Source organism: Pseudophryne corroboree, chromosome 4 (assembly GCF_028390025.1).
Source record: "Pseudophryne corroboree isolate aPseCor3 chromosome 4, aPseCor3.hap2, whole genome shotgun sequence".
Taxonomy (NCBI): domain Eukaryota; kingdom Metazoa; phylum Chordata; class Amphibia; order Anura; family Myobatrachidae; genus Pseudophryne; species Pseudophryne corroboree.
In genome coordinates, this window is record NC_086447.1 from 688,054,599 (window position 1) to 688,076,144 (window position 21,546).

The 21,546-nt window shown below is 46.0% G+C and overlaps 1 protein-coding gene across 3 annotated transcripts in view; it reads left to right on the forward strand.

Moving 5' to 3' along the window:
• Nucleotides 1-21,546, forward strand: part of SHPRH (SNF2 histone linker PHD RING helicase) — a 372,150-nt gene that overhangs the window by 142,848 nt on the left and 207,756 nt on the right. For all 3 annotated transcript variants that reach the window (XM_063917889.1, XM_063917888.1, XM_063917887.1), the window contains 2 exons: nt 9,892-10,148; nt 16,342-16,971. In XM_063917889.1, the coding sequence (XP_063773959.1) occupies nt 9,892-10,148; nt 16,342-16,971 (887 nt within the window). The remainder of the gene's footprint in view (nt 1-9,891; nt 10,149-16,341; nt 16,972-21,546) is intronic.

Sequence of the window (21,546 nt, forward strand, 5' to 3'; positions counted from 1 at the left end):
AATGATTAGTGCTATGTTCATTGTTCGGGCACAGATTATGCTTATGTTTTTGGATACACTAAATAGAGGGTGGTTTCTGCCATATTTATGGAGAGGTTGTTGCAGTTTAATTTATGTCAAATAGCGAATAGACTTGTTGCACATAAAATAAATGATTTATACCATTTGCGCCAGTGGGAAGTAAGTTTCATTGAAATTGCATAAACCAGGTGCATATGTTGCTAACCAGGACATATTCTAAGTCAGAGGTTCTCAAACTCGGTCCTCGGGGGCACACACAGTGCATGTTTTGCAGGTCTCCTCACAGAATCGCAAGTGAAATAATTAGCTCCACCTGTGGACCTTTTAAAATGTGTCAGTGAGTAATTAATACACCTGTGCACTTGCTGGGTTACCTGCAAAACATGCACTGTGTGTGCCCCCGAGGACCGAGTTTGAGAACCTCTATTCTAAGTACTACATGTGGATGGAAATATGCTACTGCACTTTCTGCAGCGGGGTACACTGGTATTCCACAGGGAATAACATTGCGGTGTAGAGTTGGATCTTGATCCGAGGCACCAACAGGCTAAAGCTTTGACTGTTCCCAGGATGCACTGCACCGCCTCCTCTATAGCCCCGCCTTCAGGCACTGGAGCTCAGTTTGTAAGTTGGTGCCTGCAGTGCAGGTCACTAAGAGGTGGGGCTGCGCTAGGCTGCCCTGAAAAGAGCTTTTTAGAAGACTTCAAGGGCCGCAGCACTTTCTATGTCTTTATGACATGCTGTGCTGCGGCTCCATCACCTCCCTCAGCGGCGCTGCATGCTCCCACGGCTTGGTTCCCGGGTACTTGCAGCGTAGACACACCGGTTTTCAGGCACACCACCGCTGTCACTCTCCAGGATTGCGTGGCTGCACTCAAGGGAGGAGGTAAGAGGGTCCTCCAGGTGGGACCCGCCGGTAAATCGTCATCCGGGCGCGGTCCCAGGAGACGGACCACGCCGCTGGCTTGGACACCGCGTCGCACAGAGACCCCACTATATCCACCAGGGCAAGGATCACAGGTCGGATTTACTAAACTCTGTTTATAGAATGCTCCACAGTACCCGGTAGTGAAGTCAAGCAGAAGGAGATAAGGCACGGACCTGTAGCCCCTCCCCCACCCCCGGGTGCCATCTACTGCTGGTGTTCCTGCCCTGGAGCTGCAGTTCTCTCTCCCTCACTCCCTGACTGAGATTTTGGCGCCATTACATAGCTGGACTGATCTCCGGGACTGCTGGGCACTGTCACCTTTGTAAATCCGCCTATATCATCAGCACTGTGCATTTACACACACTTAAGTATTCTACATGTCACTTTAGACAGTGTTAGTTAAGAACAAGTGTAGTGCTATCTGAATATTTAGTACAAGTATTCTGTGATATACATCCAGTGTTTACTGTGCATTGTTATATCTGTATACATACATACTGTACTTATATGTAATTTACCAGTCCAGTGCAGTTTTATTGTTTATATGTAATAATTCCTGCATTGTACCTGTGACTGAGTGTGCCTATAGCTGCTGCGTGGATTCCATTCTTTTGTATCACATATTTTGCTATCACTATATTCTCTACCTTGGGAAACTAGGTGCGTCAGGGTCTCATATAATATATAGTGCTACGCAGGGTATACTGTTTGTGTTTCTCACTGTGTTTTTCAGTCACCCCACACCGCTTAAATCCTCTGCTTGTGCTCTGTATTTACTGTCACAAAACACAGGGGATTATTTGCTGGTTTTTGTGTTTGGCTATATTGTATTGTTACGCCCTAATACTACATCCCATACAATGTATGCTATACAGGGTGGGACATCCGCGGACGCTCCTGCATCATGCAGTGCTGTCGTCACGGATACACCAGTGGGGGAAGTGTTAGCTGCTGGCTCAGGCACTGGGTGTCATACATCTCCCAGTCCTGCGGCACCTGTGGCCAATTAGGGCCCAACTTGGGCAGCTTTTTCAAATATGCTGACTACGCTTGTAACGCGTCTTACGCCCCCTGTGGGCCTCCTGTGCCATTATAGCCACTTATTGTCCCTGTAGTCAATCCGCCATGGGCGGATACTCTGTCTACCCAGTTACAGCAATTAAATCACTTTGGTTAGACAATAGTCCATCCCACGCCCCTCTGGGGCCAAAGGGTCATCTAAACGGGCCATTTCTTCCTCCTAATCCACTAATATTACCATTAATTCTTCTGATGAAGATGGGGAATGTAGTGATCTGTCAGACACTGATACAGTTGCTTCTGATAAGGAATCTACAACCCAGGTTGATGTTCTTCACCTCGTGGAGGCTATCAAGCTGATTTTCCAGATTGATGATGACATTGAGCCTCCTATTATGTCTAAGAAACCGGATAAGTTCAAGCATCAGAAGGTTACTAAAGTAGTTTTACCACATTCTGACCATTTAATTGACATACGTCAGGAATCCTGGTCTTCTCCAGGAAATACATTTTTCCTGTCTAAAAAGATGCTAGCTCGTTATCCTATCTCTGCGGAATTGAGTAACAAGTGGGAAACCCCGCCACCAGTGGACTCACATGTAGCCTGTCTTGTGGTGTCATCTACTCTGCCCATCACCACCGTCACCTCTTTGAAGGAACCGACGGATAAGCGTATGGAGGGTTGCTTGAAGTCTATTAACACTCTTACCGGTGCTGTACATAGACCAACTATGGCGGCCTCTTGGGCGGCAAAGGAATTGAAGCATGGGTTCAGGCAATTGAGGATGAGCTACCTCAGGATTTTTTTGATACTGCCAGACAATATCTGTTGTATATTACCACAGCCTCTCAATATATTCAGGAGGCGGCCTCTGATGCAGGGGTCATGTCGGCCAAGGCATCTACTACGTCTATTCTGACTCGCCGGTTTCTGTGGTTGAGGTCCTGGAAAGTGTACCAGGACTCTAAAAAGACCTTGAAGGTGCTTCCTTTCAAGGGAGACATACTATTTGGGGGGTGTAGTTTGTGTTGCTGGTGGTCGGGCTCCCGGCGACCAGCATACCGGTGTTGGAATCCCGACCGCTGGCATACCGTTAGCTGGCGAGCGCAAATGAGCCCCTTGCTGCGGGCACGGTGGCGTGCTATCTATTCTTCCTCCAGGGGGTCGTGGACCCCCAAGAGGGAGAAAAGTTGTCGGTATGCCGGCGCCGGTATGGTGGTCGTAGGGAGCCCGGCCGCCGGCAACCTGAAAACCACCCCTATTTGGGGAGGATCTGAACAAGATTGTGACTGTCTTGGTAACGGCCAAGACTGCATTTCTCCCAAGTACTAATCCTTCTACTCAGAAGGCTAAGAGTACAACTTTTCATTCCTTTCGATCTCCAAGTAAAGCCAAAGGTCGGCGTACCGAGACAGGCTCGTACTTCCAGATCCGCTAAACCAAAATCTAAACAATCCATGGCCGCCCGTCAGCCTGCTTCCAAACAAGACAAGCCTGCTGCATGATGGGGCGGGCCTCCCCCTGGGGGAACCCAGGGTGGGAGGCTGACTTCTGCAGTTCGCCCAGGCCTGGTTAAAGACCACTTCAGACGTCTGGGTATGGGAAGTAATGGGTACGCAAGCTCTACGTAATGGGTACGCAATCTCTTTCAAGAGACGTCCCCTTCGCCAGTTCTGTTCAACAGTTATCCCCTCAGATCCGATGAAAGCGCAAGCTCTACACCTGGTTGTACAATCCCTCCTGGAAACAGGAGTGGTAGTGACGGTACCTCTGTCCCAGAGAGGCAGGGGATACTATTTGACTCTGTTTGTTTCTAGTTCTGATAACAAATGGGTCTTTCCGGCCTATCCTCAACTTCAAATCATTGAACGATTTGTGAGAGTGTCCAAAATTCCGTATAGAAAACCCTGCGCTCTATTGTGCTGGCCATGGAACCCGAGGACTATATGGTATCCTTGGACATACAGGATGCTTACCTGCACATACCTATTTGCCATTTCGCATCAGCAATATCTGCGGTTTGCTATTGTCAACCTTCATTTTCAATTCCAGGCTCTGCCATTTGAACTGGCCATGGCATCTTGGATTTTCACCAAAGTCATGGCTGTGATGACGGCTTTCCTGCGTCGTCAGGGAATCAGGATCCTGCCGTATCTGGATGACTTGCTGGTTCTGGCGAACTCCCAAGATGTCCTCCTCAGTCAACTGGAGATGTTGGTCCAATTCCTACAAGCCCACGGGTGGCTCATCAATTGGAAAACGTCCTCGCTGGTCCCTACTCGAAGCATGGTGCACCTGTGGGCGCTACTGGACACACACATCCAAAGACTGTTTCTGTCTCCTGAGAAGGTCCTGAAACTTCAGGACAAGATCAGATGCTTGCTTTCTCGCCAGAGAGTGACGATACACTCGGCGATGCAAGTACTAGGCCTCATGGTGTTGTCTGGTAGAGTACGCTAAATTTCACTCACGCCCTCTGCAGAGGTTAATCCTTTCCAAATGGGACAGGTCGCAAATAATCTCCTTGACTCCGGAGGTTCGTCTGTCACTGAGCTGGTGGCTACAGGACCAACAGTTGAGCAGGGGCCGTCCCTTCTGGATCTCCAACTAGGTCCTCCTGACAACGGACACCAGTTTGCGGGGTTGGGGCGCGGGGTTGGAGCAACACTCTCTCCAGGGTCGGTGGACCAGGGAGGAATCTCTCCTCCCGATAAACATTCTGGAATTGCGGGCAGTGTTCAATGCATTGACACTTGCCCTGCCTAGGGTACAGAACAGGCCTGTTCAAGTACAATCAGACAATGCCACCATGGTGGCGTACATAGATCATCATGGCAGCAATCAAAGCCGCATGGTAATGATGGAAAGTGTCAAAAATCCTCCAATGGACGGAACGCCATCTGCCAGCCATATCGGCAGTGTTCATCCCGGGAGTCCTCAACTGGGAAGCGGACTTCCTCAATCGTCAGGACGTGCACGCTGGAGAGTGGAGTCTTCATCCTGAAGTCTTTCAACTCCTAGTGGACAAGTGGGGCCTACCAGATGTAGACCGGATGGCATCTCGACGCAATCACAAGTTTCCGATCTTTGGAGAAAGGACAAGGGATCCTCATGCAGCGTTCGTGGACGCACTGGCAATTCCATGGAACTTTCGGCTGCCATACGTGTTCCCTCCAGTGTCACTCCTGCCCCGGGTAATATGGAAGTTCAAGCAAGAAGGAGGAATACTACTTCTACTTCTAGTCGCTCCAGCGTGGCCCAGATGGCATTGGTTCTCAGACCTACAGGGTCTCTCGATGGAGCGTCCTCTTATACTTCCTCAACGCCCAGACCACCTCGTTCAGGGCCCTTGTGTCTACCCGGACCTGGCCAGACTGGCTTTGATGGTGTGGCTCTTGAAGCATTGCTTCTGACAGCAAAAGGATTTCTGAGGCGGTCATTCAAACTATGTTGAAAGCCCATAAACCAGCTTCAGATCAGATTTATTAGAGGGTCTGGAATTCTTACTTCACATGGTGTGCTCCTAAGAATTATGATGCATATACTTTCAAAACTTCCAAACTTTTGGCTTTTCTACAACTAGGCCTAGATTTGGGTCTTCGTCTGGCCTTCCTCAAGGTTCCTATATCTGCCTTGTCGGTGTGGTTTCAGAGAAAAATTGCGTCTCTTCCTGACGTTCACACTTTCACTCAGGGTGTTCTACGGATTCAGCCTCCATATGTCCCTCCTGTGGCTCCATGGGATCTGTCTGTAGTCTTAAATGCCCTACAAGAGTATCCATTTGAAGCTCCTGAGTCTGTGGACCTTAAATGCCTTACGTTTAAGGCTGTGTTTTTGTTGGCTATTGTCTCTGCTCGGAGGGTTTGGGACTTAGGCGCTTTGTCCTGTCGCCCACCCTTTATGATTTTTCATCATGACTGGGCAGTTCTTCGATCTCGCCCTGGTTATTTACCTAAGGTGGTATAATCTTTTCACCTTAACCAGGAGATTGTGGTTCCGGCCTTCATCTCTTCTGGTTTGTCTTCCAAAGAAAGATTTTTGGACGTAGTACGGGCTCTCCTTATTTCTGTGGAAAGGACTGCCTCTCTATCTGGAGGTCAGATTCCCTTTTTTATATTTTTTGGTTTTCACAAACGTGGCTGGCCTGCGAATAAGCAAATCCTTGGCCAGATGGATTAGAATGATGATTCCATTCTACTTGGTCGGTTGGACCTTCTTGGGTGGCCCACCGTGGCTCATCCACAGAACAATTGTGCAAGGCGGCTACGTGGTCCTCAGTGAACACATTCATAAGGTTCTATGCCTTTGATATTTCAGCCTCTCAGGATGCTTCCTTTGGACGCCGGGATCTTGTGCCCGCTACAGTGCGTCCCCTCCGATGAGGAACTGCCTTAGGACATCCACAATGTTATTCCCTGTGGAATACCAGTGTACCCCGCTGCAGAAAAGGAGATTTATGGTAGATCACTTTCTGCGAGGTGCACTGGATTCCACAGGGCACCCACCCTGACGCACTTAGACCCTCATTCTGAGTTGATCGCTCGCTAGCTACTTTTAGCAGCCGCGCAAACGCATAGTCGCCGCCCACGGGTTAGTGTATTTTTGCTTTGCAAGTGTGCAAACGCGTGTGCAGCCGAGCGGGACGTTTTTCCAAACACTCCCTGAAAATGGTCAGTTGCCACCCACAAACGCCCTCTTCCTGTCAATCTCCTTGCGATCGGCTGTGCGAATGGATTCTTCGTTATATCCATCGCCCAGCAAAGATCCGCTTTGTACTTGTACAGCGCGCCTGCTACTGCATTGGACTGGTTAACAAAACTGAGCTCCAGTGCCTGGAGGTGGGGCTATAGAGGAGGCGGTGCAGTGCATCCTGGGAACAGTCAAACGTATAGCCTGTTGGTGCCTGGATCAAGATCTAACTCTACACCCCGAAGTTATTCCCTGTGGAATCCAGTGTACCTCGCAGAAAGAGATTTAACAATGGTAAGTCTACCATAAATCTGCTTTTTGCATATATATATATATATATATATATATATATTTAGGTAAATTATGCTCATTTTGCGGTTTACTGCGCATCCGGAAAGTATTCATAATGCTTTACTTTTTCCACATTTTGTTATGAAACAGCCTTATTCCAAAATGGACTAAATTAAATTTTTCCCCTTAAAATTCTACACGCAGTGCCCCATAATGACAGCGTGGAAAAAGTTTTTCTGAGATTTTTGCAAATGTATTAAAAATAAAAAACTTAAGACATCACATGTACATAAGTATTCACAGCCTTTGCTCAATACTTTGTTGATGCACCTTTGGCAGCAATTACAGCATCAAGTCTTTTTGAATATGGTGCCATAAGATTGGCACACCTATCTTTACTCAGTTTCATCCATTCCTCTTTGCAGCACCTCTCAAGCTCCATCAGGTTGGAGGGGAAGCGTCAGTGCACAGCCATTTTCAGATCTCTCCAGAGATGTTCAATCGGATTAAAGTCTGGGCTCTGGCTGGGCCACTCAAGCACTTTCACAGAGTTGTCCTGAAGCCACTCCTTTGATATCTTGGCTGTGTGCTTAGGGTCACTGTCCTGCTAAAAGATGAACTGTCGCCCCAGTCTGAGGTGAAGAGCACTCTGGAGCAGGTTTTCATCCAGGATGTTTCTGTACATTGCTGCATTCATCTTTCCCTCTATTCTGACTAGTCTCCCAGTTCCTGCCACTGAAAAACATCCCCACAGCATGATGCTGCCACCACCATGCTTCTCTGTAGGGATGGTATTGGCCTGGTGATGAGCGGTGCCTGGTTTCCTCCAAACGTGACCCCTGGCATTCACGCCAAAGGGGGAGATTCAATTGTTTGAAAAGTCAGTTGGGTGACTGTTTTTTCCTATCTAATAGACAGGAAAAAACAGACACTCAACCGAATTTTCAAACATTTGAATTTCCCCTAAAGAGTTCAATCTTTGTCTCATCAGACTAGAGAATTTTGTTTCTCATGGTCTGAGAGTGCTTCAGGTGCATTTTGACAAACGCCAGGCACTCTACCATACAGGCCTGATAGATGGATTGCTGCAGAGATGGTTTTCCTACTAGAAGGTTCTCCTCTCTCCACAGAGGAATGCTGTAGCTCTGACAAAGTGACCATCAGGTTTTTGGACATCTCCCAGACTAGGGCCCTTCTACACCGATCGGTCTGTTTAGACGGCTGGCCAGCTCTAGGAAGAGTCCTGGAGATTCCGAACTTCTTTTATTTACGGATGATGGAGGCCACTGTGCTCATTGGGACCTTCAAAGCAGCAGATACTTTTCTGTACCGTTCCCCAGATTTGTGCCTCGAGATAATCCTGTCTCGGAGGTCTGCATACAATTCCTTTGACTTCATGCTTGGTTTGTGCTCAGACATGCGCTGTCAAGTGTGGGACCTTATATAGACAGGTGTGTGCCTTTCCAAATCATGTCCAATCAACTGAATTTATGACAGGTGGACTCCAAATTAAGCTGTAGGAACATCTCAAGGATGATCAGTGGAAACAGGATGAACCTGAGCTCTGAATACTTATGTACATGTGATTTCTTAGTTTTTTATTTTAATAAATGTACAAAAATCTAAAAAACAACTTTTTCATGTTGTCATTATGAGGTATTCGGGTCATTCCGAGTTGTTCGCTCGTTGCCGATTTTCGCAACAGAGTGATTAAGGCGAAAATGCGCATGGTAAGCAGTGCGCATGCGCTAAGTATTTTAGCACAAAACTTAGTAGATTTACTCACGTCCGAACGAAGAATTTCCATCGTTAAAGTGATCGGAGTGTGATTGACAGGAAGTGGGTGTTTCTGGGCGGAAACTGACCGTTTTCTGGGAGTGTGCGGAAAAACGCAGGCGTGCCACGATAAAACATGGGAGTGTCTGGAGAAACGAGGGAGTGGCTGGCCGAACGCAGGGCGTGTTTGTGACGTCAAACCAGGAATGAAACGGGCTGAGCTGATCGCAGTGTAGGAGTAAGTCTGGAGCTACTCAGAAACTGCTAAGAATTTTCTATTTGCAATTCTGCTAATCTTTTATTCGCAATTCTGCTAAGCTAAGATACACTCCCAAAGGGCGGCGGCCTAGCGTGTGCAATGCTGATAAAATCTGCTAGCGAGCGAACAACTCGGAATGACCCCCATTGTGTATAGAATTTTGATGACAAAAATAAATTTATTCCATTTTGGAATAAGGCTGTAACATAACAAACTGTGGAAAAAGTGAAGCGTTGTGAATACTTTCCGGATGCACTGTAGTACAGGTTGAGTATCCCATATCCAAATATTCCGAAATACGGAATATTCCGAAATACGGACTTTTTTGAGTGAGAGTGAGATAATGAAACCTTTGTTTTTTGATGGCTCAATGTACACAAACTTTGTTTAATACACAAAGTTATTATACATATTGTATTAAACGACCTTCAGGTTGTGTGTATAAGGTGTATATGAAACATAAATGAATTGTGTGAATGTACGCACACTTTGTTTAATGCACAAAGTTATAAAAAATATTGGCTAAAATGACCTTCAGGCTGTATGTATAAGGTGTATATGTAACATAAATGCACTCTGTGCTTAGATTTAGGTCCCATCGCCATGATCACTCATTAGGTATGCAATTATTCCAAAATACGGAAAAATCCGATATCCAAAATACCTCTGGTCCCAAGCATTTTGGATAAGGGATACTCAACCTGTATTCATTAGTCGCTTAGGCTAACTTAGAAATGTGTCAGAGTTCTGCATTGTGGTGTCATGCAGCAACTTTTGCAAAAATGCACCAGTTTTTGTATCCATGATTTAATGACCAGTATACCCCATCTAATGAGAGTAGTTGGTCCAGGATTAAAATTACTTTGATCATGAATTTTGCTTGAAAGATCGTTTTACCATTTGCAGATTTACGGTTTATGGTCCTGTCCGCAATTAAGGAACTGAGCGTGAACAAAGGCGTGTCCATAATTGGCATACTTAAATATGTGAGCTCAGTGTATAGTTACGGCATGGAGAGGAACCATCGACTTCTGAAGAAAATCTTGGAGAAACTGCTTTCTAAAAAGATAGTGGAACAGGTTAAAGGTCGTGGACTTCAAGGGTCTTTCAAACTTGGGATTAATTATAAAGAACAGATGACTCAAGATAAACAACTAAAACTGGTGAGATGTCCTGGAAATATGTTTATGTGTTATAGAGTTATGAGTGATTTAACTTTAATTGTTCCAACAATCCACTCTCTAACATTTAGGGACCGATGCATTTTGCTTTTGCATTGCATGCACAGAACTAAATGCATATAATAACCTATATGTGGAGCTGTACGCATCTTTGTGGCTGGACTTCACTTATACATACTCTTGTGGGTCAGGGACACAGGGCCGAAACTAGGATTTTCGGCACCCGGGGCAAGGCACTAATTTGGCGCCTGCCCCCACCCCACCCACCAAAAAATAGATAAAAATTAAATAAAAATAATAGTAACAAAAATATAAATTAATAAATAAAATAAAAAATAAGGAAAATTAATGTTAAGGGTTAAAAAAGGATTCAAACTAGGCCACGCAGTTGTGCAATTTTAATCTTATTACACTGCACATTAGTACCCCTCATTAACATTAGATAGAGAAGGATGAGCGAGAGATGGGAGAGAGGGGTGAGGCAGAGAAGGGAGAGAGAGAGAGGGACGAGGGAGAGTTGGGAGAGTGAGAGATGGGAGAGAGGGGTGAGGGAGAGAGAGAGGGGGGTGGCAGGTTATCATGCTGTCCCATTGTGATCTTAAGATACTACTGTCTTTTTAAGTTGATCCTCATCCTTAAGGAGAGACTGTTTATAGTCTACACAGTGTTAGTTGGATAATGTAAAAATTAAATTTGAGCACTATATTTTATATATGTGTAAGATTCATGGCACATGTAAAAAATAATGGTAGTAAAAATGTTTTTATAACCTTAAACAGTGTTTTTGGTGGAGGTGTTATCCCTTGTGGTAGCCCAATAGATGTTACTGTCAGCGATGAAGTTATACCCTATCTTTCCCTACCTTCTGGAGTTATTGGAAAAACAGGTCTGCTCCTACGACTAGACCAAGCAAAGTCCTAGGCAAGTGTCCACAGCAAGGAACTCTCCCCGTCCAGCTTCAGTGCTGCTGCACTGATTACCTTGGCTCTGGCTTTACAATGCTGGGAGCAAGTGTGCAGAGTCGATCAGGGAGAGCCGCTGTATACTTCCCGGTATTATATGATGCAGGCAGATCCTGGTGTGTCCGATGCTGGGGAGCAATGAAGACATCTCAACATCTCAGAGCGGCCGGAGTGATTTGAGCGTCCTTGGATGGTGGAATTAACTAGCATGCTGGAGGAAGAGGCCGGGCAGGGTCTGTGCTATGCTCGGATGGAATGCCTTGCCGTTCCGGCAGCATTGGTGGTGGAGGCCGGATTGAAGCTGCACTCTTCTCAGTTGGAGGGAGATCAGGAATGACGCAATATGTTGCTAATCCAGGGTGTAGGTTCAAAGTAAGGCCAAAGCAGCCGTGCAGAGTTCACAGCGCCCCCCTCCTTACGGCGTCCGGGGCACGTGGCCTCCTAGCCCCCCTCCTAGTTACGGCCATGGGGGACAAGTTTTCTACACCATTGTTCAGCAGGGTGGAAGCACAGACAAAAGCACCCCATCTCACTGCCGACATTGCAGAACTTGCAGATTTTGGGCCGTGAATACAAATCAGCAAATCCAGTGCTATGTAAGTGCTGTATATAGACACATGGACTTGCAGGGTGAGTCTTATTGAATAAACCACTTTATTTGATAGCCGTAATAATCACCATTAGTATTCACTTCCTCCAGTCCTACACTAAGGGGGTCATTCAGACCCGATCACATGCTAGCTTTTTTTGCAGCGGTGCGATCGGGTCTGAAATGCGCATGCGTTTGCCCCACAATGCGCAAGCGCGTCGGCCGCCGGCGACGGGGATCGCCGGACAGCGATGGATTTAACGAAGAAAGCAATCACACCAGCGATCGCAAGAAGATTGACATTAAGAGGCCGTTTGTGGGTGTCAACTGACCGTTTTTAAGTGTCCGGGAGAACGCAGGCGTGTCCAGCCGTTTTAAGGGAGGGTTCCTGACGTCAGGTCCTGGCCGGATCGTCGCAACGGCTGAGTAAGTCCTGAGCTGTGCAGAGACTGCACAAACTTTTGTTTGTGTAGCTGTCTGCACATGCATTCGCGCCCCTGTACAGCGAATACCCCCTCCCCCTGTAGGTGGCAACTACCTAATCTCAGCACTGTAAAAAACGCCTGCTTGCGATCATTTCTGAATCACCACTAAATGCAGATCTGACATAAAGCAGGCTTAGCCCACACTTCTTTTAACATTGGGACTGATTCAGAGATTTCCTTAATTTCGATATTTATGTAAATCTCCGATGTGTTTTTATCTGCACGTGCTCATAAACCACACTGCAGATCGAGTCATGCGATGTCACTTGTATGATTTACATGCTGCTGACGTATGGTGGCGGCGATGGAGAGAGTCCCAGAAAATGGGCACATCAGCCCCGTTTTCTGGGCATGCCCAAGCCAGTGGGATTCAGCTTCACTGGCTCCGACAGCGTGGTTTTACTGGACATCCTGAATAGCCTCAAGGTTTCTCTACCTTTTTTCTCGGTCTTCATTTTAACCGCAGGGTTACTCGGATGTCCGATGTTTATGCAGCTGATCTGATGGCGTATCTTTGTATGCAGCAGCGGATCACAGAAGCCTGCAGTGGGCTTCTTTTTACTTAAGACGCTTCCTACGGCTTTGCATAGTTTTGCACAGCCACGGCATACAAAGACGCAGTGACTGTGTTATAGCGTCCACCACTGAATCAGCCCAAATGAGAATTTCCTACATGAAAACTGCTCATTCCAACACAGTTATGCCCCTGCAGTTGCAAGTGGAATGCTAGTGAATTGCATGCATCACAGGTAGCTATTTAAGCTTGATTGAAGTATCCACCAAGTCAATTCTTCCATTACTTTGTGTAGGCTTGTGTTATTTAGATTTTACTTTTCTTAATTTTAAAGTTTTATGTTCAACCTCAACTGTACTCAGTCCTTCACCATCTCTGTACATGTGTATCCCTCACAGTAGTCTCTCCCTCCACCTCTGTCCTCCGCCTTAGACGTATGTAAAACGGACCATGACCTCCTAGGATGAAGAGAGTTGGACACTATGGGTATATCTGCATCATCATTTTATTTCCCATACTCGTCACTTCGTGTATTAGTGGTTGTGCACCCCATAGCAACTTTTGCTTAACACACTAATTTGCAATTCATATTGGTGGTTCAGCATCTCACCTGTGTTTTTCAAAGATGCTGGGTGTCGTTCACAGTTGACCTTTCCGGGGCATGGATCGTTCTGACAGTAGTTCCTATCCTGGCTTCAGTTTTACAGGATTCTTTACTTGATAGAGCTAGTCTCCTTTCCTCCAGTCTCCATATTGCTTCCAGTCTATCATAGCAGCCTGGATCTTCATCACCTTTTGTTCAAACTTTTCCAGTGGTATCTGGTTGAAAAGAAATGCCTTTTGCTCCTCCAGGATTGGCTCTTTTTAGGGAAGTGTTTTGTCTATCTCCATCTCCATTTTGTTATTCTCTTTGTCCTTGTAGTTACAAGTGTGACTCATTATATTAGGAGGTAAGATAGTCATAAGGTAGCCCTTTTCAAGGGTGTGGTTATATCCAGTCTCTAGGAATGCATGCCCAAGTAGAAGAGGTCCATACCTGTGTCTGCGCCAGCTGTTAAACCTTATGTGAGAATGTTTGACACCATATGCACCCCATTGCAGTCTCAGATTTTGCCTGAGCCAGACTGCATTCTGTCCCTAGCACAGTATTTGGATCACTTTTTTTCATCTATCCCAATAGGGAACACTATGCCAAAACCTGTCTGTACTAATTCATTAATTTTGTCCCTTACTGACCATTAAAGAAAGTTGAAGGTTTGCATATTCCCTGACAATTAGGCTTTTAGGGAATGGTTTGGTCAAGTCCATGGTTGATTCTTCCACTAATTGTTTAAGCTGACATTTTTATCTGGGAAATACTGTAGTATTGCCCATGAGCATTCAGGACTCACAAAGGTTTACATATGATTTGCCAGCAGATGGGATGCTGGCTGTCAGTATCCCGACAGCGGCATCCTGCCCGCCAGAATTCCTTCAGCAAGGTAAGCGTGTCAAGTCCTTTGCGGGGTCGCTGCGCTCGCCACAGAATCTATTCCCACTCTATGGGTGTCGTGGACACCCACGAGTGAGATTAGCCCTGTTGCGCCAGTATTCCGGCTGTCAGCATTGTTGGCTGTCGGGATTCCGGCATCTGTATCCTGGCCGCCGGGATCCCGACAGCCGGTAAATTAACCGCATCCCCTCACAAAAACAAAATCAACCCTATACTCTCTCTTTAGAAGGGGTGTATTATGGTATGGTATGGTACTTACAGTAGGCCAGCCTTTGCATTTGCTTGGTTATCTACTGTAAAACCATATATGTACTCAGGCAAAAATAGCTTCTGGAGCAATTGTAAAATAGCCTTCTCAGAGAGTAGCTGATGCAGCTGCCTTTTCAGGAAGGCCCTGGTCTGCCCAGAAATGGAGAACATAATAAAATACGCTATAGCTTCCTTCTTTTCTCAGAATATAATAAAAATAAGTTAATTTACAACACTGGCTCTATTCACTGTAATGCACAAACCCATTTATAACTAAACTAGCACTCCAAAGATGATGAAAGCTGGCTAGGACCTACAGTAGGTGCAGAAATGTTAAGACATGTCTCCTCTTGGTCGCAATCCTACTTTGAACCATGAGTTCTCACTGACCTCAAACCGAGATATCAGATGCCCATTTGTGAGCTCCACTTGAACCTGTTTTTCATATTTCAGATTCCCAGAGGCTTAAAATACAGAAATGCTTTAACTGTGCATTTAAGGATCATTTTTACTGCTATCACTGGCCCTGTCCTGGACCATCACCCAGACAGAATTTTTACTCTCTTCCTGGTGCACATGCAGGATGTTTAAAGCTTAACCTTAACTTTCTTATCCATTGTCATGTCAACCATTTGACCATGTCGACTAATAGTGGTTGATCTATTAACTGTATACCTTTTTATTGTCCACCTAAAGACTGGATACCGCCTCAGCCTGGTGTTTTTTCCCAGTTGGGGGTTTTCTCTTGTAGGCAGCTTTATTTCTCATTTTCAGTAACAATACAGTGAGTCTCCGTAAGATTCCACGATTCCAGCCAGAGGTTGTTTCGACATTCCATTTACATCAGCATAGTTTCTTTCCATTTTTTTCACCGTTTTCCCAGGGCCATGATAATCTGGATCTTTTAAACGTAGTCTGAGCTCTGTGGACATATTAAAACAAGACTTCTATTAACTGCCTTTGATTTTGTGCTTGTTCTTTGCAATGTGCCGAGGTTGGCTGGCTGTAAAGCGGTACATTGCAACTTTGCTTTGATAGGTCATTATTACAGTCTATTCTAGTACATTGCAACCAACAACAGATCAGGTGTTTGCGCATTCCACACAGGCAACCTCCTGGCCAGTGCAACACAGGGCTTCGGCGGATCATGTCTGCCATGAAGCTACCTGGTACTCCGTCCATGCGTTTTTATCATTTTCGTGTTTTTACCTACGGCAGCGGCCACGTACGGCGTATAGTTCTCCAGTCAGGCAGCCTGAGTGTTCCCTCCCCTGTGGGTAACTGTTGAACATCCCGTGGTCTAGTATTCCCCAGCCTTGCTGCCAGAGAAAAGAGGATTTTTGGTCACTTACCGTTGAATCCTTTTCTGTTAAGCAGGCTGGGTGACACTGCGTTCCCTCCCTCACGCTTAGCCATGCGAGCCTTTCTATTGATTGTCTATTTATTTTTTCCCTACTCTTCTGTTTTACTGTTCTAACAGTTTCACTGTGTTCCTGCTTCTCCTTCTGGGCACTTTTTAAGGTTGCACTGGCCTTTTGTGAGTTGCAGAGGAAAGGAGCTTGGTCTTAAAGTTACTGGTCCCCCACCACAATCCCATGCTCCAGTGTCCCCCAGCCTTCTTAAGAGAAAAGGATTCAATGGTAAGTGATGAAAATCCTTTTAACAGCTGGTTTATTCAAGACAACCTGTAAAGATAACTTTATAATCACATGGAGATCTGACCTAATAAAGTTTTACTTAAATTATCATTTAAAATCTAATTAGCTCTACTAAGTCAAGTTAGCCGCATACCACCACTACTGCACTGATTGATCACTGCAAAAACCATAATCCCTTCTACACATAGAAGTATCTCTTACCTTTATTTTTTATTTTTTTTTCTAGAAAAGAAGATCTTCCAATCGAATTCAACAAAATGGAACTCCTCTCAGGGAAATTGATGACGAACCTTCTAAAACTGGCGCTGATCTACACATCTTGTCAAAGGATCATGATTATTGTGCTCTGAGCAATGATTGCATACCAGGAAAACAGCTAGACCTCTCTGCGGCAAATAATGGAAGTCCAGAGAGGACAAATATTTTGAAAACTTCTCAGCTGACAGATGAGATATCAACAACCACTAGTGAATTGACTTCTTCTCTTGGCTCTACTAATTCAGGAACAAAACAAGAAGATGTAGACATCCATTCTCAGGAATTGAACTGCCAGTACAGCCACATCTTCCCATTGAATAACTCTGATTACCGCTTTGAATGTATTTGTGGTGGTCTGCGGCATCCTGACATGAAGGACAGAGTACAGTGCTTACAGTGCCATCTATGGCAGCATGCAGAGTGTGTGAACTATAAAAGAGAGAACTTGGGCACGACTCCTTTCTATTGCCCACACTGTCTCGTGGCCATGAAGCCTGTTCCTACAGGAGCAACCCTGATCATTTCTCCCAGCTCTATATGCCACCAGTGGGTTGATGAAATTAACCGGCATGTGCGTTCATCTTCCCTTCGGGTTATGGTGAGAATATACTACCCTCTTCTTTAGTAAATATACAACAGTATGTTAAAAGATGTATAAAATATCTCATGACCATGGACATTCTCTTTAGAATGCTCTCCTAGACATAATCATAACTTACTGTGTACTACAGTCGTATGGTTTAATCCAAATTCACATCTTTGCATGTCTAAAAGAAGATAGTCCTTTTCTTATCGGTCCATTTGAACTGATAATTTCATACGCAGTAGTATCTATTTTCATATTCATTTGATAAGAGTGCTTCTCATTACACAGTATCTGACCTGTTATTTTTCATTTTATTTTACATTTTATTTTAAATACTGTATGTTCCCTTCTCGGTAAATTTACAGACTGACAGACTGATACTGTAGTTAGAGACATCAACCTAAATCGTGTCACAGGACGGTGTTTGTCTGCTCCCAAACTTGGTCCTAACTTACTGACTGAATTAACTATGGTTCTATCAATTAACTTGATCTATCACCAGTCTTTGGGATGACCGATGCTGGGATCCCGAACCCTCAATAGCCCGCTGGTCGGCATGGCATCCAACAGGGACTATTCCCACACGTGGGTGTCCACGACACCCATAGAGTGGGAATAGAAGTCCACAAGGGGCTTTGTTGCGCTCGCCATCTAACAGTTGGGATCCCGGCGTCGGTATGGTGACCGGCGGTTGGGAGACATCCGGTCACCCGAACCCAACCCTAGTCTAACAAGTATTTACATCTAACAATTATTTGAGCCCAAGATAATTCAGTAAGAAAGTTGGTACTAAGGTCAGACGCAAACAATATTTTATTAATAATCGACACATTGAAAATTCACTAAAGGAAGTTGTAAGTATTGGCACACTTTAAATTCAATTTCTGCAAGATATATTTTGATTTATAACCTTAATTTCTCTATCGTCCTAGTGGATGCTGGGGTTCCTGAAAGGACCATGGGGAATAGCGGCTCCGCAGGAGACAGGGCACAAAAAGTAAAGCTTTAGGATCAGGTGGTGTGCACTGGCTCCTCCCCCTATGACCCTCCTCCAAGCCTCAGTTAGATTTTTGTGCCCGGCCGAGAAGGGTGCAATCTAGGTGGCTCTCCTAAAGAGCTGCTTAGAAAAGTTTAGCTTAGGTTTTTTATTTTACAGTGAGTCCTGCTGGCAACAGGATCACTGCAACGAGGGACTTAGGGGAGAAGAAGTGAACTCACCTGCGTGCAGGATGGATTGGCTTCTTGGCTACTGGACATTAGCTCCAGAGGGACGATCACAGGTACAGCCTGGATGGTCACCGGAGCCTCGCCGCCGGCCCCCTTGCAGATGCTGAAACGAGAAGAGGTCCAGAATCGGCGGCAGAAGACTCCTCAGTCTTCTTAAGGTAGCGCACAGCACTGCAGCTGTGCGCCATTTTCCTCTCAGCACACTTCACACGGCAGTCACTGAGGGTGCAGGGCGCTGGGAGGGGGGCGCCCTGGGAGGCAAATGAAAACCTTTTTTGGCTAAAAATACCTCACATATAGCCTCCGGGGGCTATATGGAGATATTTAACCCCTGCCAGAATCCGTTAAGAGCGGGAGACGAGGCCGCCGAAAAAGGGGCGGGGCCTATCTCCTCAGCACACAGCGCCATTTTCCCTCACAGAAAGGCTGGAGGGAAGGCTCCCAGGCTCTCCCCTGCACTGCACTACAGAAACAGGGTTAAAACAGAGAGGGGGGGCACTAATTTGGCGTTAGAAATATATAAAAAAGATGCTATAAGGGAAAACACTTATATAAGGTTGTCCCTATATAATTATAGCGTTTTTGGTGTGTGCTGGCAAACTCTCCCTCTGTCTCTCCAAAGGGCTAGTAGGTCCTGTCCTCTATCAGAGCATTCCCTGTGTGTGTGCTGTGTGTCGGTACGTGTGTGTCGACATGTATGAGGACGATGTTGGTGAGGAGGCGGAGCAATTGCCTGTAATGGTGATGTCACTCTCTAGGGAGTCGACACCGTAATGGATGGCTTATTTAGGGAATTACGTGATAATGTCAACACGCGCCAAGGTCGGTTGACGACATGAGACGGCCGACAAACAATTAGTACCGGTCCAAACGTCTCAAAAACACCGTCAGGGGTTTTAAAACGCCCGTTTACTTTAGTCGGTCGACACAGACACAGACAGGGACACTGAATCCAGTGTCGACGGTGAATAAACAAACGTATTCCTTATTAGGGCCACACGTTAAGGGCAATGAAGGAGGTGTTACATATTTCTGATACTACAATTACCACAAAAGAAGGTATTATGTGGGATGTGAAAAAACTACCGTAGTTTTTCCTGAATCGGATAAATTAAATGAAGTGTGTGATGATGCGTGGGTTCCCCCCGATAGAAAATATGGGCGGTATACCCTTTCCCGCCAGAAGTTAGGGCGCGTTGGGAAACACCCCTTAGGGTGGATAAGGCGCTCACACGCTTATCAGAACAAGTGGCGGTACCGTCTATAGATAGGGCCGTCCTCAAGGAGCCAGCTGACAGGAGGCTGGAAAAATATCATAAAAAGTATATACACACATACTGGTGTTATACTGCGACCAGCGATCGCCTCAGCCTGGATGTGCAGAGCTGGGGTGGCTTGGTCGGATTCCCTGACTAAAAATATTGATACCCTTGACAGGGACAGTATTTTATTGACTATAGAGCATTTAAAGGATGTATTTCTATATATGCGAGATGCACAGAGGGATATTTGCACTCTGGCATCAAGAGTAAGTGCGATGTCCATATCTGCCAGAAGATGTTTATGGGCACGACAGTGGTCAGGTGATGCAGATTCCAAACGGCACAAAGGTGTATTGCCGTATAAAGGAAGAGGAGTTATTTGGGGTCGGTCCATCGGACCTGGTGGCCACGGCAACTGCTGGAAAATCCACCGTTTTTACCCTAAGTCACATCTCTGCAGAAAAAGACACCGTCTTTTCAGCTTCAGTCCTTTCGTCCCTATAAGAGTCATATCTGCCCAGGGATAGAGGAAAGGGAAGAAGACTGCAGCAGGCAGCCCATTCCCAGGAACAGAAGCGTTCCACCGCTTCTGACAAGCTCTCAGCATGACGCTGAGACCGTACAGGACCCCTGGATCCTACAAGTAGTATCCCAGGGGTACAGTTTGGAATGTCGAGACGTTTCCCCTGCGCAGGCTCCTGAAGTCTGCTTTACCAAGGTCTCCCTCCGACAAGGAGGCAGTATGGGAAAAAATTCACGAGCTGTATTCCCAGCAGGTGATAATTAAATTACCCCTCCTACAACAAGAAAAGGGGTATTATTCCACACTATATTGTGGTACTGAAGCCAGAAGGCTAGGTGAGACCTATTCTAAATCTAAAAAAAAAATTTTGAACACTTACAAAGGTTCAAATCAAGATGGAGTCACTCAGAGCAGTGATAACGAACCGGGAAGAAGGGGACTATCTGGTGTCCCGAGACATCAGGGATGCTTACCTCCATGTCCCAAATTTGCCCTTATCACTAAGGGTACCTCAGGTTCGTGGTACAGAACTGTCACTATCATTTTCAGACGCTGCCGTTTGGATTGTCTACGGCACCCCGGGTCTTTACCAAGGTAATGGCCGAAATGATGGTTCTTCTTCGAAGAAAAGGCGTCTTAATTATCCCTTACTTGGACGATCTCCTGATAAGGGCAAAGTCCAGGGAACAGTTGGAGGTCGGAGTAGCACTATCTCGGATACTCTTACAACAGCAGGGGTGGATTCTAAATATTCCAAAATCGCAGCTGATCCCGACAACAAGTCTCCTGTGCTTAGGGATGATTCTGGACACAGTCCAGAAAAAGGTGTTTCTCCCGGAAGAGAAAGCCAGGGAGTTATCCGAGCTAGTCAGGAACCTCCTAAAATCAGTGCATCATTGCACAAGGGCCATGGTAAAAAAATGGTGACTTCCTTCGAAGCAATTCCAGTCGGCAGATTTCATGCAAGAACTTTTCAGTGGGATCTGCTGGACAAATGGTCCGGATCGCATCTTCAGATGCATCAGCGGATAACCCTATATCCAAGGACAAGGGTGTCTCTCCTGTGGTGGTTACAGAGTGCTCATCTTCTAGAGGGCCGCAGATTCGGCATTCAGTTTTGGATGTTGGTGACCACGGAGGCCAGCCCGAGAGGCTGGGGAGCAGTCACACAAGGAAAAAATTTCCAGGGAGTGTGATCAAGTCTGGAGATTTTTCTCCACATAAATATAGCTAAGGGTAAATTTATAATGCTCTAAGCTTAGCAAGACCTCTGCTTCAAGGTCAGCCGGTATTGATCCAGTGGGATAAAACATCACGGCAGTCGCCCACATAAATAGACAGGGCGGCACAAGAAGCAGGAGGGCAGTGGCAAAAACTGCAAGGACTTTTCGCTGGGCGGAAAATCATGTGATAGCACTGTCAGCAGTGTTTCATTCCGGGAATGGAAACTGGGAGGCAGACTTCCTCAGTAGGCACGACCTCCACCCGGCAGAGTGGGAACTTCATGGGGAAGTTTTCCACATAATTGTAAACCGTTGGGACTTACCAAAGGTGGACATGATGGCGTCCCGTCTG